This window comes from Microtus pennsylvanicus, chromosome 15 (genome assembly GCF_037038515.1).
Source record: "Microtus pennsylvanicus isolate mMicPen1 chromosome 15, mMicPen1.hap1, whole genome shotgun sequence".
Lineage (NCBI taxonomy): Eukaryota > Metazoa > Chordata > Mammalia > Rodentia > Cricetidae > Microtus > Microtus pennsylvanicus.
In genome coordinates, this window is record NC_134593.1 from 24,485,458 (window position 1) to 24,497,796 (window position 12,339).

Genomic DNA, 12,339 nt, shown 5'->3' on the forward strand with positions numbered 1-12,339 from the left:
CTCAGGATTCCACAGGCAGTCTTCGGTGCTTGGGGCTAGGGCCTATGTGCTGTAGTCCAAGTATGAGGCAAGGCTGTAGCCATCTGGAGGCCTGATCCTGGGTGAGGGGGTTCCTCATTTCCATGTGGATAGGCCGAACTCAAGGGCTTGCTTCCCTTTTCACTGCCGTGAGTCTCTTCCTAGGGGCCAGCCTACCTCATGGCAACTCCTCCTGAGAGCAAGAGATAGTGCCCTAGACAGAAAGCACCACCTGCTTTTAATTTAATATCAAAAGTTACGTGCCATCCCTTCTGTTACCTTTGGTGTTTTGCCAGTTAGGTGCCAGTCTATTAATGCTGACCACACACAAGGAAAGAGGTCTGTACTAGTGAGGACTTGGGAGGTGGAGATGCAGAGCAGTGGCCTCCAGTTGCCTTTGCATGGCCAGTGGAGTGGGAGCTGATCGGCTGATTTTAAAGTTTTTGAGGGTTTTTCTTTATCTTTCTTTTCAATCCTGAGATATAACCCAGAGCATGCACGCTCTGCAAGTGTTCTACTACCGATTTACATAATTCATTATTTTGAATGTTCTAATTAGCATAATTCTCCTGTCCTGGAAGCCAGCTCCCTGACATTCGGATGAGTAGCTTCCTTGGGATCTTTGAATGAGCTGTGTAAGCTGTTGTGCAGAGCATGTGCTAGTTTCTAGAATGCTGGCAGAGGGAGAAATGAAGCTGCTGCAACTCAGCTTTTGGTTCAGAGGCCCATAATTGTCCCTTAGGTTTCAGAGCCTTACAAGGTTCCCGGGAACTTGTACCTACAGGACAGGAGGAACCGAGGAGGAAGGTGTTGGTGAGCTTCCTTGGAGCTGGGAGTGTGGCTCAGCGGCACAGCCGTAGCCTGCATTCAGGAAGTCATAGGTTCCATCCACAGCACTACCAAAGTCCCCAAAGGAGCTGATACTATGCACACCCAGTTCCTCTAGGTTGGCTAGCCACCGAAGTCTGCTCACATTGCCTATTAAATGGGACACGCTAACTTTGGGTGAATTTTTACTTAAAAAGATGAATGCAGTCTGTTGGGGTTTCCTGTTCTATCTTGAAAAAAAAATGAAAGGATTTGTTGTTGTTTAGGGGTTCTTTTTTGTTTGTTAAGTAAGTGGAGCTGGGCATGGGGCGCACACCTTTAAGGTTCAGCACTTGGGAAGCAGAGGCAAGTGGATCTCTGAGTTCAAGACCAACCTGGTCTACAGCGTGAGTTCCAGGAGAGCCAGGGCTACACAGAGAAACCCTGCCCCCTGCCACCACCATTACACCCTGCCCCCCAAAAAGAAAAGAAAATAATTGGCAGAGAGGAGACAGCCCCAGGCTTGAGCCCCATGAGGATCTACCTGTGAGCCCCTGTTTTTCCTTGTGTGTGCTTGGCCTGGGGCTGTTTTAGTCTTTCAGATTTCAGCTTTCTCATGTGATGACTTCTGCAGACTTTAAAAGACTCTTCACTGTGTTCTTCCTGGTAGGACAGTCTGGGGGGAAATAGCAAGACCGCCATGGTGGCCACTGTGAGCCCAGCCGCTGATAACTATGACGAAACCCTCTCAACCCTGAGGTATGCAGATCGAGCCAAGCACATTGTCAACCATGCTGTGGTGAACGAGGATCCTAATGCGCGGATCATCCGAGATCTCCGAGAAGAGGTGGAGAAGCTGCGCGAGCAGCTGACCAAGGCTGAGGTAGGAGGCCCAGCCGGTTAGGCTCTGTGTCACTGGGGGCCCTGGCAAGCTGGAGTGTGAACTTTCTTCCCCTGATTCTGTTCTGTCCCTGAGCAGTACTCTGCTAGGAACTCTGGGATGCTCTGTGGGAAGAGGAGTGTGAGTAGAGCGATAAAGTAGGTTTAGGGTTGTTTATGGCTGTTGAAAAGGATTGGATAAGAGAATATGGGGAACAGGAAGCGTGCTGCGTTCCTTTTCTGTCCAGGGAGCTGACAGACTAGAATAAGGGGAGAAAGACAGGCGGGGGTGGGGACAAAATAAGTGATTTAATTTTGTGCAGAAACTGGGCATACAGTTGAGGCAAAAGGAATTGGATGGCTTTTTTTTCTCATTCTGTTAGCTTGCAGTTAGAACAGAAGGCACCCTCACCTTTATATCCCACCCTTTTCTGTTATGGGTGAGCTAGGTTTGTCGAGTAATATTGTAAGCTGTCTCAGGACAGAAGCAGCCAGAGCTCGGAAGTGTTCTGTGTGGTCAGTGTCTCCATTCATTCTGTGGCGGCTGATGCTTGGGCTCTGTAACAGGCTTTGAAAATCACAGTGCTTGCCTAGATGCGAGCGCTTTCCTTGGGTTAGCATGAAATGTCATACTCCGGGTTCCTGCTCTGGGTAGGGTTTCTGTCCCAGGGACTTGTCTCTGGAGCTGGCACCACATCCCTCTCCTGTCTCGTTTCTCTTCTTATGGTAGAAAATCAAGAGGCTACATGGTCATATCAGTTACCTTGATCATGGTTTTGGTTTGTTTTTGTTTCTATTGAATTTTATCCTGAATTTATAGTTCTTCAAGAACCTTGGGGATGTGGTTTCTGTCTTCCCTTTATTAATAACACCACCCATTGCTTCTCTGCCTTTGGGCTTAAGATCAAGTGTTATTTTAATGCTGTCCAGTTTGCAGCATGCACACATGTAACTTGTGTAGCCTTGAGTACATTCCTGAAATCATCAGTAGGAGGAGACTGAGATGAAGCAATGCCCGTGAGTCTAGATGTACAACTTACCGCAATTTTAATCATCAGCCCTCCATAGGTAGCTTGGCACATTTATCTCCTGAAATATAATGAGAACCCCACAGAAGGCTGTAGGAAAGGGAAGAGTTAGGTTGTCTTTCTGAGTACGCCATAGCTGATTCTTGGGTCTATAGTCCTCCCCGGATAGGTGTTGTGGTCTGCGATGGCCACCACCCTGCTTAGGCAGGTGGAGAACTCAGTGGCAGGTGGTAGCCCTTGACCTTTCACAGTCAGCTGGTGGTTCTTTCCTGGTACCAAACAGACATTTGAAAAAGTAACATTTTGTTTTTAGGCAATGAAATCTCCAGAGCTGAAAGACCGTCTGGAAGAATCCGAGAAGCTCATCCAGGAAATGACTGTGACCTGGGAGGAGAAACTAAGGAAAACCGAGGAGATTGCACAGGTTTGTGTTGGGGGCAGTTTGCATGGTACTCACGTGGCGGTGTGGCAAATCTAGCACATTGATGGGCCTGCGCTTCAGAGAATTGGTCTGAAGGTAAAGATTTCATAGCTTCATTAGCTTGTTTCTGTGTGAGAAACGATTAGTTTTGTAGTATTTATTTATTATTTGTACTGGAGATTGAACTCAGGACCCACACATGCTAAGCAAGGACCCCATTACTGAGCTACATGTTTACTGAGAATTTCATCCATGTGTACCATGTACTTTTGACCGCAGTCACTGCCCACTCCTTCCTCCCAGCTGTATTGTTCATACACTCATGGGTGTGTGACCATTCACCCTGGGGCAGGATTGACCTAACAGGTGCCATACCTTAAAAAAAGCCGACTTTTCCTCCCCCAGCAGCATCAACTGTCTCTAATTCAGGGTGGGGACTCGTGAGCACCTTCCCCCTCCATTCCGGAATGTTGACTGGTGTGATCGTGGAGGCCCCATAGCTGCATTGAGCTCAGGCCCGCAGTGGCCCTGCTCTGATCAGAGGACACTGTTTGACCTTGCTTCTTTCCAACTCTGGCTCTTGCAGCCTTTCTGTCTCTTCTTCCTTGATGTACCCTGAGCCTGTGTGTACGTGTTTGTGGGAGTCGGGGGGTTGATACAGACGCCTATTTTTGCTAAGCCCTAATTTTTAACTTTTTAACTTATTTTTATACTTTTATTTTACACTGTGGTAGACCTAGTCAGTGACTCTGATGACTGTGACTTGAGAGGAGACCTTAAGTTCCGTGTAGCTCATGGTGGCCCAGGTGGGAGAATGAGTGTATTGAGATGGAAGGAGAGGGCATGGGCCAGGCTGAAGGGCCTTGCAAGCATTACAGGCTGTTTTGACCTTTGTTCTGGTGAAGTGAAACTTTTAACATTTGAAAAGAGAAAAACGTGATCATCTTTATTTTTCCTGAGAATGCTTTCTTTGCACTGGATGATAAAGGTGTGGGACAGTCTTCTGATACTGTCAGAGCCTCTGTGTCTTGCTGCCTCTGTGGCTGGGGATCACCACCTCCCTGGTGTCTTTGCAGGAGCGGCAGAAGCAGCTTGAGAGCCTCGGGATATCTCTTCAGACTTCTGGAATCAAAGTTGGCGATGACAAGTGCTTCCTGGTTAACCTGAATGCTGACCCTGCTCTGAATGAACTCCTGGTGTACTACTTAAAGGTGAGTGCATGGCCTTCTCGGAGTGCTGGGTGTTACCCATCGCCTTATTTCATCACTTGGAGTGTAGGACAGTCTTGGGGTTTTAGGACCAGTTTCCATTTTCTGTCTTTGAGTGATGTTATTAAACTACTTATATAAAAAGAATATCATGATATTATTTCCAGTAAGTTAAGTAATGTACCTGCCATTATTTAATATAATTTATAGGGAATATTTTCTTAAATAAGAGAGGAAATAGTTAAAGTTCTTAGTTAGGGCCACTCGATAGGAGACTGATGTTTCCAATAACTTTTAGGAAAAATTTAAAAGTTTAAATTATCAACCTATTAAGAAACAAAAGGGAGAGCTGATCACCTAGACATTGGACGGATCAGCACATGGAATAGAAAGGAAAATACAGTACACATTGATACCTAGACATCTGATGGACCAGCACATGAAATAGAAAGGAAAATACAGTACACATTGAAATCTGAAAATCTCAGAAGATGGGAAAGCCAGGAAAGTCCTTGAGCCTGACACAGTGAGATATGAAGAGTTTCTCCCATTTCTCTTACCTGTTCCAGAGCCTGAGTTAATTGCACATAGCCCAGGTTCTTCCCATCATTACATGGACTAGTGTGGCCAGGAAAGGAGAGCTGGCTTTGATAAAGTCGGAGACAGTTGTAAAGAATGCTGTCATTTACCTTCTAAGAACATGCACATGGGCTAGTGTCCTTTTGCTTTCTATTACTGTGATTAAAAAAAAAAGGACCAGAGAAACTTGATGAGGAAAGGGTTTATTTCAGCTTACAGTCCATCATGATGGGAAACCAGGGCAGGAACTACAGACAGGAACCTGAAGCAGACACCATGGAGGAACACTGCTTACTGCCTTGCTCCCATGGCTTTGTCAGTGTGCCTTCTTATACCACTCAGAACCTCCTGATCAGAGGTGTCACTGCCCATGGTGGTCCATGCCATGGGCCCTTTTGCATCAATTATTAATCAAGGACATGCCCCATAGATTTATCCCCAGGAAATTTGATCGAGACATTTTCTCAATTTTGGTTTCCTTTTCCCAAGGACTCTAGTTGTATCAAGGTGAGAGTTGACAAAAAATCCAACCAGCACAGCTTCTTTCTTACTTTTCATTGAGGATACACTGAAATAATTGGTTAGTTATTATCATTTTGATAAGTCTCCCCACCTTTCCCCCCCTAAGTATCTTATATAGTATTTGGCAATGCTGTGAGTTAAATAATGTCTTTGATACTTATATGAATGCATGCAAATCTAGTGCAGAGTCAAGGCTTTTCTGGTTCTTTATACACTGGAAGAGAGTGCCTCTAGGTAGCTTCCTGGGTTCATGTGAAGACTGGTTCTATGGGTAAGTTTTACAGACAGAAGTACTATACAACTATACTGCATTCCCTATTCTGCTTTCTCCCACATATGCTATTTTTTCCTGTTAAAAATAATGTGTTGGGTTGAAGAGAAGGCTGCTCTTCCAGAGGACTTGGGTTTGATTCCCAGCACCAATATGGTGGCTCACAACTGTCTGTAACTCCAGCTGGGTGTTGTGGTGTGCAGACCTTTAATCCCAACACTTTGGAGGCAGAGACAAGAGGAGGATCTCTAAATTCAAGGCCAGCCTATCTACAAAGTGAGTTCTAGAATAACCAGAGCTACACAATGGAATCTGTCTCAAACAAAACAGAACCAGCCAACCAACCAACCAACCAACCAACCGAAAAAATCCAACTGTCTGTAATTCCAGTTCTAGGGGATCTAGTACCTTCTTCTGGCTTCCAAGGGTACCAGGCATGCAAGTGGCACATAGACATACTTGCAGCCAAAGTACCCGTACGTATAAAATAAATAGAAAAGTAAAAATAGTATGTCATCACAATTCTCATGACACTTTGAACAGTGTTGGCAGCATCTTTTTTAAAATCTGTATTTGTGTGTACATGTATATACAGATATGTGTGTAGGCAGGCATGTGAATATCAGGAGACAACCCTGGGTCATGAAAGACACCTACTAATTTGAGACAGCGTTTCTCAGTGGTCTGGTGTTTACCAGTTAGGCCAGATTGCCTGGCAGATGAGCCCCAGGAACACTCCTGTTCCTCCCTCCTCAGGACTGACATAGCAGGTATGCCTGACATTTATAAGTCGGTTCTGGAATCAAACTTAAGTCCTCATGCTTACAAGGCAAGGCATGCTTTCTTTCCCAGCCTAGCATCCTGAGTTAGAACAGTCTACAGACACTCACGGACTCCAGGAATATGCACAGTAGACTAGGACCTAGGCACTTTGCCCCTTTGGAGTCTCAGAGTTTGGAATTCCCTTTCCTTCAGAAGTGATAACTGTCTAAGTTACAGGATACCCAGAAAAACAAAAACAACCCACAAAAAAGCAACCCGATTGATGTCTGTTCTCTAAGTAAAAAGTTAGTAAATCAGCAGCAGCTGTTTGGAGAGGGGTATTTAGAGTGGTCAGAACATTTCTGGTCCCTTGTGTTGAGGAGATCAGTTTTTTCCCAGAATGGTCAGCTCCATCTGGGCCCAGTCTGAGACAGTGCCAGGCTCGCCTGATGGCAAGGCCATCCTCATGACAAGGCACATTCAGAAGGGTGAGCTCAGTCCAAGAATGGTCTCTCTTTAGAAAATGCTACCATGTGGGATGGGGGAATTTGGAGGCTGCACTTCTTTTTTTTCTTAGCCTGCAACTTCTAAGTCAGTTCAAATGGATGTGACTTCAGATGTGCTGACCTCATCTCTCTAGGTGTCTCTCCCAACATCATCTGCAGATTCGGGTTCCATCCTGTGTCCAGGGAATAGGATTTTCTCCTCCAGAGTGTGCTCCTCCATCTGTACTCTGATATACCTTCTACTGTCACCGTTTGGAGTCCCTTATTAGTTCATTCAGTTGCTCACCATGTGCCATCCCATCCCAGCTTTAGGTACTCATTAGATCATTTTTTGGGTGGGGTGGGGTGGAGCATGTTTCTGAGACTGGGTCTCAGGCTGACCTTGAATTTAACAGTCTTCCTGACGCAGCCTTCTGAGTGCTGGGATCATAGGCCTGTGTATGTGTATACCAAGGAGATAGACAGCCTGTGAGAAATTTCTTCATCTGTTTTTCCCCCTGTTGCTTGGAGCATACTGTTGACTTAAACATTGAGCAGTAAAGAGTTTGCAGAACTGAGCCTTTTGGATTTAGAGTCTGGATCCTAGTGTATTTTCCAAATCACAATAGATTGCAACTTCAAGTGAGAGACTTGAGATTTCCTTTATACTATAAATTCTAATTGGGATTTGAAAGTTTCTTGTTTCTCTAGGAATCCAGTGTTTCCCACATATTTGATATGCAAAGTATTTATTTAAAAGATGGATTTCTAGCTTGGCAGTGTTGGTGCACACTTTAATCCCAGCACTTGGGAGGCAGAGAAGAGTGGATCTCTGAATTTGAGGCTAGCCTGGCCAACAAAATGAGTTCCAGAATAGCCAGGACTAGAACTTGGATTACTTTTGCCTGTTTTGAGTTTGTGTCTCTTGTTTCTGTTGACTTGTAATCACTGTCTACAGATACCAGATCACTGCAGACTCTGTCTTGTGTTGGTTGTACCAGCTGCAGGAGCCTTGGATAGGTTCCAGTCAAAACAAGGGGGAAAACAGCATGTGCAAAACAGTAACTCAATAATTACTGGTGTCATGGGGGCTCAAGAGGAGGGAGATATCAGGATATACCATCTGTACAGTTTCCATGCTGGTTGGTACGGTGGGCCAGAAGCCCCAGTCAGTGCCAGGTGAGGGATTAGCCTGGGGCAGTGACACTGGTCTAGCTCTGAAAATATATTAAACACTGAGATAGAAGGGCTGGAGAGATGGCTTAGTGGTTAAGATCACTGGCTGCTCTTTCAGAGGACCTGGGTTTAATTCCCAGCACCCACATGCCCATTCACAACGGACTGTAACTAGTCTCTCAGAATCTGAAATCCTCTTTTGGTCTCCATAGGCATAGTCTGCCCATGGTACACAGATATAACATGAAGCAAAACACTCATACACTTAAAAATACCTTAGAAAAAAATGAAAAGAAAGCGTCTGAAATGAGGTACACATGTGAAGGTCAGCAGAAAACTTGTGGGAGTCAGATCTCTGTCTACCGTGTTGGTTCTGGGGGTTGAACTTGGTTTCTCAGGCTTCGCCTCAAGTGCCCTTACCTACTGAGCCATTTTCCTGGCCCCAGATGCTGTCTTTAAACAGCGTTTACTTTTGTAGTTGTCTCATTTTGATTGAGACCACATAGTTCTTGTTCACTCTCTCTCCATCTCCCTCCCTCCCTCCCTCCCTCCCTCCCTCCCTCCCTCCCTCCCTCCCTCCCTCCCCCCCTCCCTCTTCCTGAAACAGTCTTAGGTAGCTACGGCTGTCCTTGAACTCACTGTGCAGCCAGGGCTGACCTCAAACTTGTAGCCCTTCTTCTTCTACCTACCAGCTCTGTAACTGTAGTTTTTAGACAGTATTGTAAAATACTGTTGATATATGGCTTATGCTCTGAGAGTGGTATAAAATATTTAAAATCAAGATGGTAAGAGAAATAACAAATGTAGAAAGACATAAATAGAAGATTGTATTTTGAGCTTGACCACAACTGAGGGACGTTGCTTCTTTTAAAGACCTAGAAGTCACAGAATGAATGTCATGGGGCCACCATTCATTTGCTTTCAGATCTTGTGCCTGAGGGGCTGACTGAACTGATCTTAATTCATAGGGAACTCTACTTCTTTCTTAGGAGCACACACTGATAGGGTCAGCAAATTCCCAGGACATCCAGCTCTGCGGGATGGGCATTCTTCCCGAGCACTGTATCATAGACATCATGCCTGAAGGCCAGGTCATGCTGACCCCTCAGAAGAACACCAGGTAACATGCTTAAGTTAGTGTGAATTACACTGGGTCGGGGGTAGGGAGTGGGGGAGGATGAGGGACATCGGCCTGCTCTTGTTTTCAGCTCACTTAAGACACCCTGGGTATGTGTCAGGCCCTTTCTATTTAATCTTAGCATGTCTCATGCTCTCATACTCCTGGCACCCTGGCCTCACTCACATGCCTCATTTTTAAAAAAATATATATTTACTTCTCAATTATGTGTATGTATATGTGTGTCAGGGGATACACACATGGGTGCGGGTGATTAAGGAGGCCAGAGTCATCAGATTCCCTGAAGCTGGAGTTACAGATGGTTGTGAGCCCCCTGCATGGGTGCTGGTAATCAGACTCGTGTCCTCTGAAGAACAGCATGTGCTCTTAACCACTGAGCTGTCTCTCCAGCTGCCTTCACTCTGTCTTGATTGGAACCATTTTCTGCTCAGCTGGCACAGTCCTCTGGTTTGGGGAGGAAGTCCCTGCATTCCCCATTTATCTCCTTTTATAAAACCCTGCTGTTCTTTTGGCTGTCAACTCCCATTTGACTTTTAGGACTAAGCTCTGCCAGTGTCTGCTTGGGGGAGTTCCCTGTTAGCTACACTTTTTAATGATGGAAATGATTCTAAACCCTCTCCTCATCAGCCAAAGCCCAGTTCTACCCCAGGTCTTCCCTGGCACCCTGGCACTGCCACACAGACAGTCATTCCACATACCGCTTCCAAGTCCAAGTAGTTCAACTTGGGATAACTTCCCAGTGGTCTTTGGGTGGAGGATATGGACAAAAATTTTCCAGAACTCAAAGTTCTTGTTATGGCAATGAATGCTGCCAGTTGTTTTCCTTGGCAGTGGGCTCCCTCTGTTCACTGCTCACCTGGAAGATTTGAAATGCTGCTTTGTGTGTGTTAAGGCGTCACCATCTTTGGCACAAAGCAGCGGTGCTTTCTGGAAGTTTCTTGTCAGTTGAGATAGTAAAGGTTCTGTATGCTCAGGGTCAGGGTTTACTCAATGCTATACTGCTTGATCATAGGACAGTCCGGGGGAACATTTTTTTCTGACAAGACTGCAGTTGCTGTCGAAGCCTTACTGTGTGTGCAGCTTCAGCAGGGTGGCTCACAGCACAGGCGACAGACTGGTGACCAGCGTGGTCTATACGAGTGTCAGACAGGCTGATGATTGGCATGGTCTATGAGTGTCAGTATAGGAGATGGGCCAGTGCTGCAGTGGAAGCAATTTCTGTCATGGGTACCCCATGTAGATTGACTTTAAGAACTGGTTTATATTCTCTTTTTTTTAAAATCATGACTTAACTGCAGTGCTTTTCCAAAGTAAGCCTGTGTTCTTCCTCCCTACCCCCACTTCCTGATGCAAGATTTCTCTGTATAGCTCTAGCTGCCCTGGAACTTGATTTGTAGATAGGTCTGGCATTGAACTTAAGAGGTTCACCTTCCTCTTCAAATGCTGGGATTAAAGGCATGTGCCACCATGCCTGGCCTCCTGTTTCACTTTTTTAACTCATTGTATTTGAAGAATGGAGCCATAAAGCCTTGGGTGTGCTAACTTTAGCACATCACAACTCTGTATTTGAGCTTGTACTTTGAATGTTCATACAGACAAGCAAAAGGGTCAGTGTTGGTGTCTAAGAATCCCACATGGGGAACAAGGTTTGAGTGGGAGTAAGAGTTTGTGGGGATGGAAATGCATAGAGTATCATGGACACATAAAGCCAGGTAAGTGCATAGTTTAGTCATGTGTTGGCATATGTTCATAAGCCTAGGACTAAGGAGGCTGAGGCAGAAGGATCTTGAGCTTAGGCCTACATAGCGAGAGCCCATCTCAAAAAAAAAAAAAAAAAAGAAAAAAGAAAAAAAAAAGAACAATCAATACCAAACAAACAAGATTTGTAGCTTTATAGAGTTTAAAGAAACTCAGACCAGAGTGCTCAGCAGGCTCTGCAGAGGAAATGGAATCCAAAAGGACTTGGATTGTGAGGAAGACTCTGGAGGCTAGAGAGGGTTGGAGAGGGGCGGGACCTTCTTCCAGAGGCTGGAGAGGGGCAGGACCTTGTTTCTTGATGAAGCAATAAACTGATAGGTTCCCCAGTGGAGGAAGAGTTGATTGCACTTAGTGTACAGAAAAGAAATCTGCTTTCAGAGGAGCTGAAGGTTCCCTAGAAGAGGGAAGGGAGGAGATACAGAGACCTCCTTGTGGAAGGAAGGAAAGGCCTCCCATGGCAAGTTAAAGAATTTGTACTTGATGTCCTATTTCTCAGCCAGTGACTCAGTTGGTAGGAGAGAGGCGTGGGCTGGTATCCTGGGAATATGCACAGGCGTACTTTTCCATTTGTTTCCTGTCCTTCCAAATTCCTCCCATGCTAGTGTTCTGCCCACCATGTCTGCTATAGAAGTCTGTTATTGAACTAAACAGTTCAGCTGAACTGATGAGACGTCTCTGGATTGAAAGGACATGGATGACGCTCTCCACTGTGAGCAGTTTCAGAATTCCCTGTAGATTTCATGCTGCACCCCTGGTATCTGCCACTGTTTCTAGAATCTGGTCACTTGGCGAGTTCTTTATCCATCTGGTTTGGCTCTGCTTTGTTTCCTTGCTCTGTCTTAAATTATTACCTGTCATGGCTCCATATTTACTCCTCCCTACGGTCTAAGATGTTCAGAGCTTTGAGAAACAGAGGTTGATCTCTGAAAGTACCATCAGTGTATGAAGTGGGCTATATAATGCTTAGAACTTTGAAGGCTGTAAACTAATACTTAATGTCCTCAGCATTTGAGGTAAGTGTACAGATGTAACTACAGATATTTAGCTCCACCAAGGGCAGGTTTAGTTTGAGGAAAATGAGCTACTGTAGTATAAGGTGGTGGAAGCAGAGGGTGTGGTCACCCTACTCACGCTGTCCTCTTTCCCACAGGACGTTTGTCAATGGGTCTTCTGTCTCCAGCCCCATCCAGCTGCACCATGGGGACAGGATTCTCTGGGGAAACAACCATTTCTTCAGGTATGGCATTGCTCACATTTCTGAAGGTGGGAGGCCACTGAAGACTGTGT

At 45.5% G+C, this 12,339-nt stretch overlaps 1 protein-coding gene across 4 annotated transcripts in view; it reads left to right on the forward strand.

Moving 5' to 3' along the window:
- The window catches only part of Kif13b (kinesin family member 13B), a 147,693-nt gene that overhangs the window by 72,996 nt on the left and 62,358 nt on the right, over nt 1-12,339 (forward strand). For all 4 annotated transcript variants that reach the window (XM_075949955.1, XM_075949952.1, XM_075949953.1 and 1 more), the window contains 5 exons: nt 1,496-1,708; nt 3,046-3,156; nt 4,230-4,364; nt 9,146-9,276; nt 12,203-12,289. In XM_075949955.1, the coding sequence (XP_075806070.1) occupies nt 1,496-1,708; nt 3,046-3,156; nt 4,230-4,364; nt 9,146-9,276; nt 12,203-12,289 (677 nt within the window). The remainder of the gene's footprint in view (nt 1-1,495; nt 1,709-3,045; nt 3,157-4,229; nt 4,365-9,145; nt 9,277-12,202; nt 12,290-12,339) is intronic.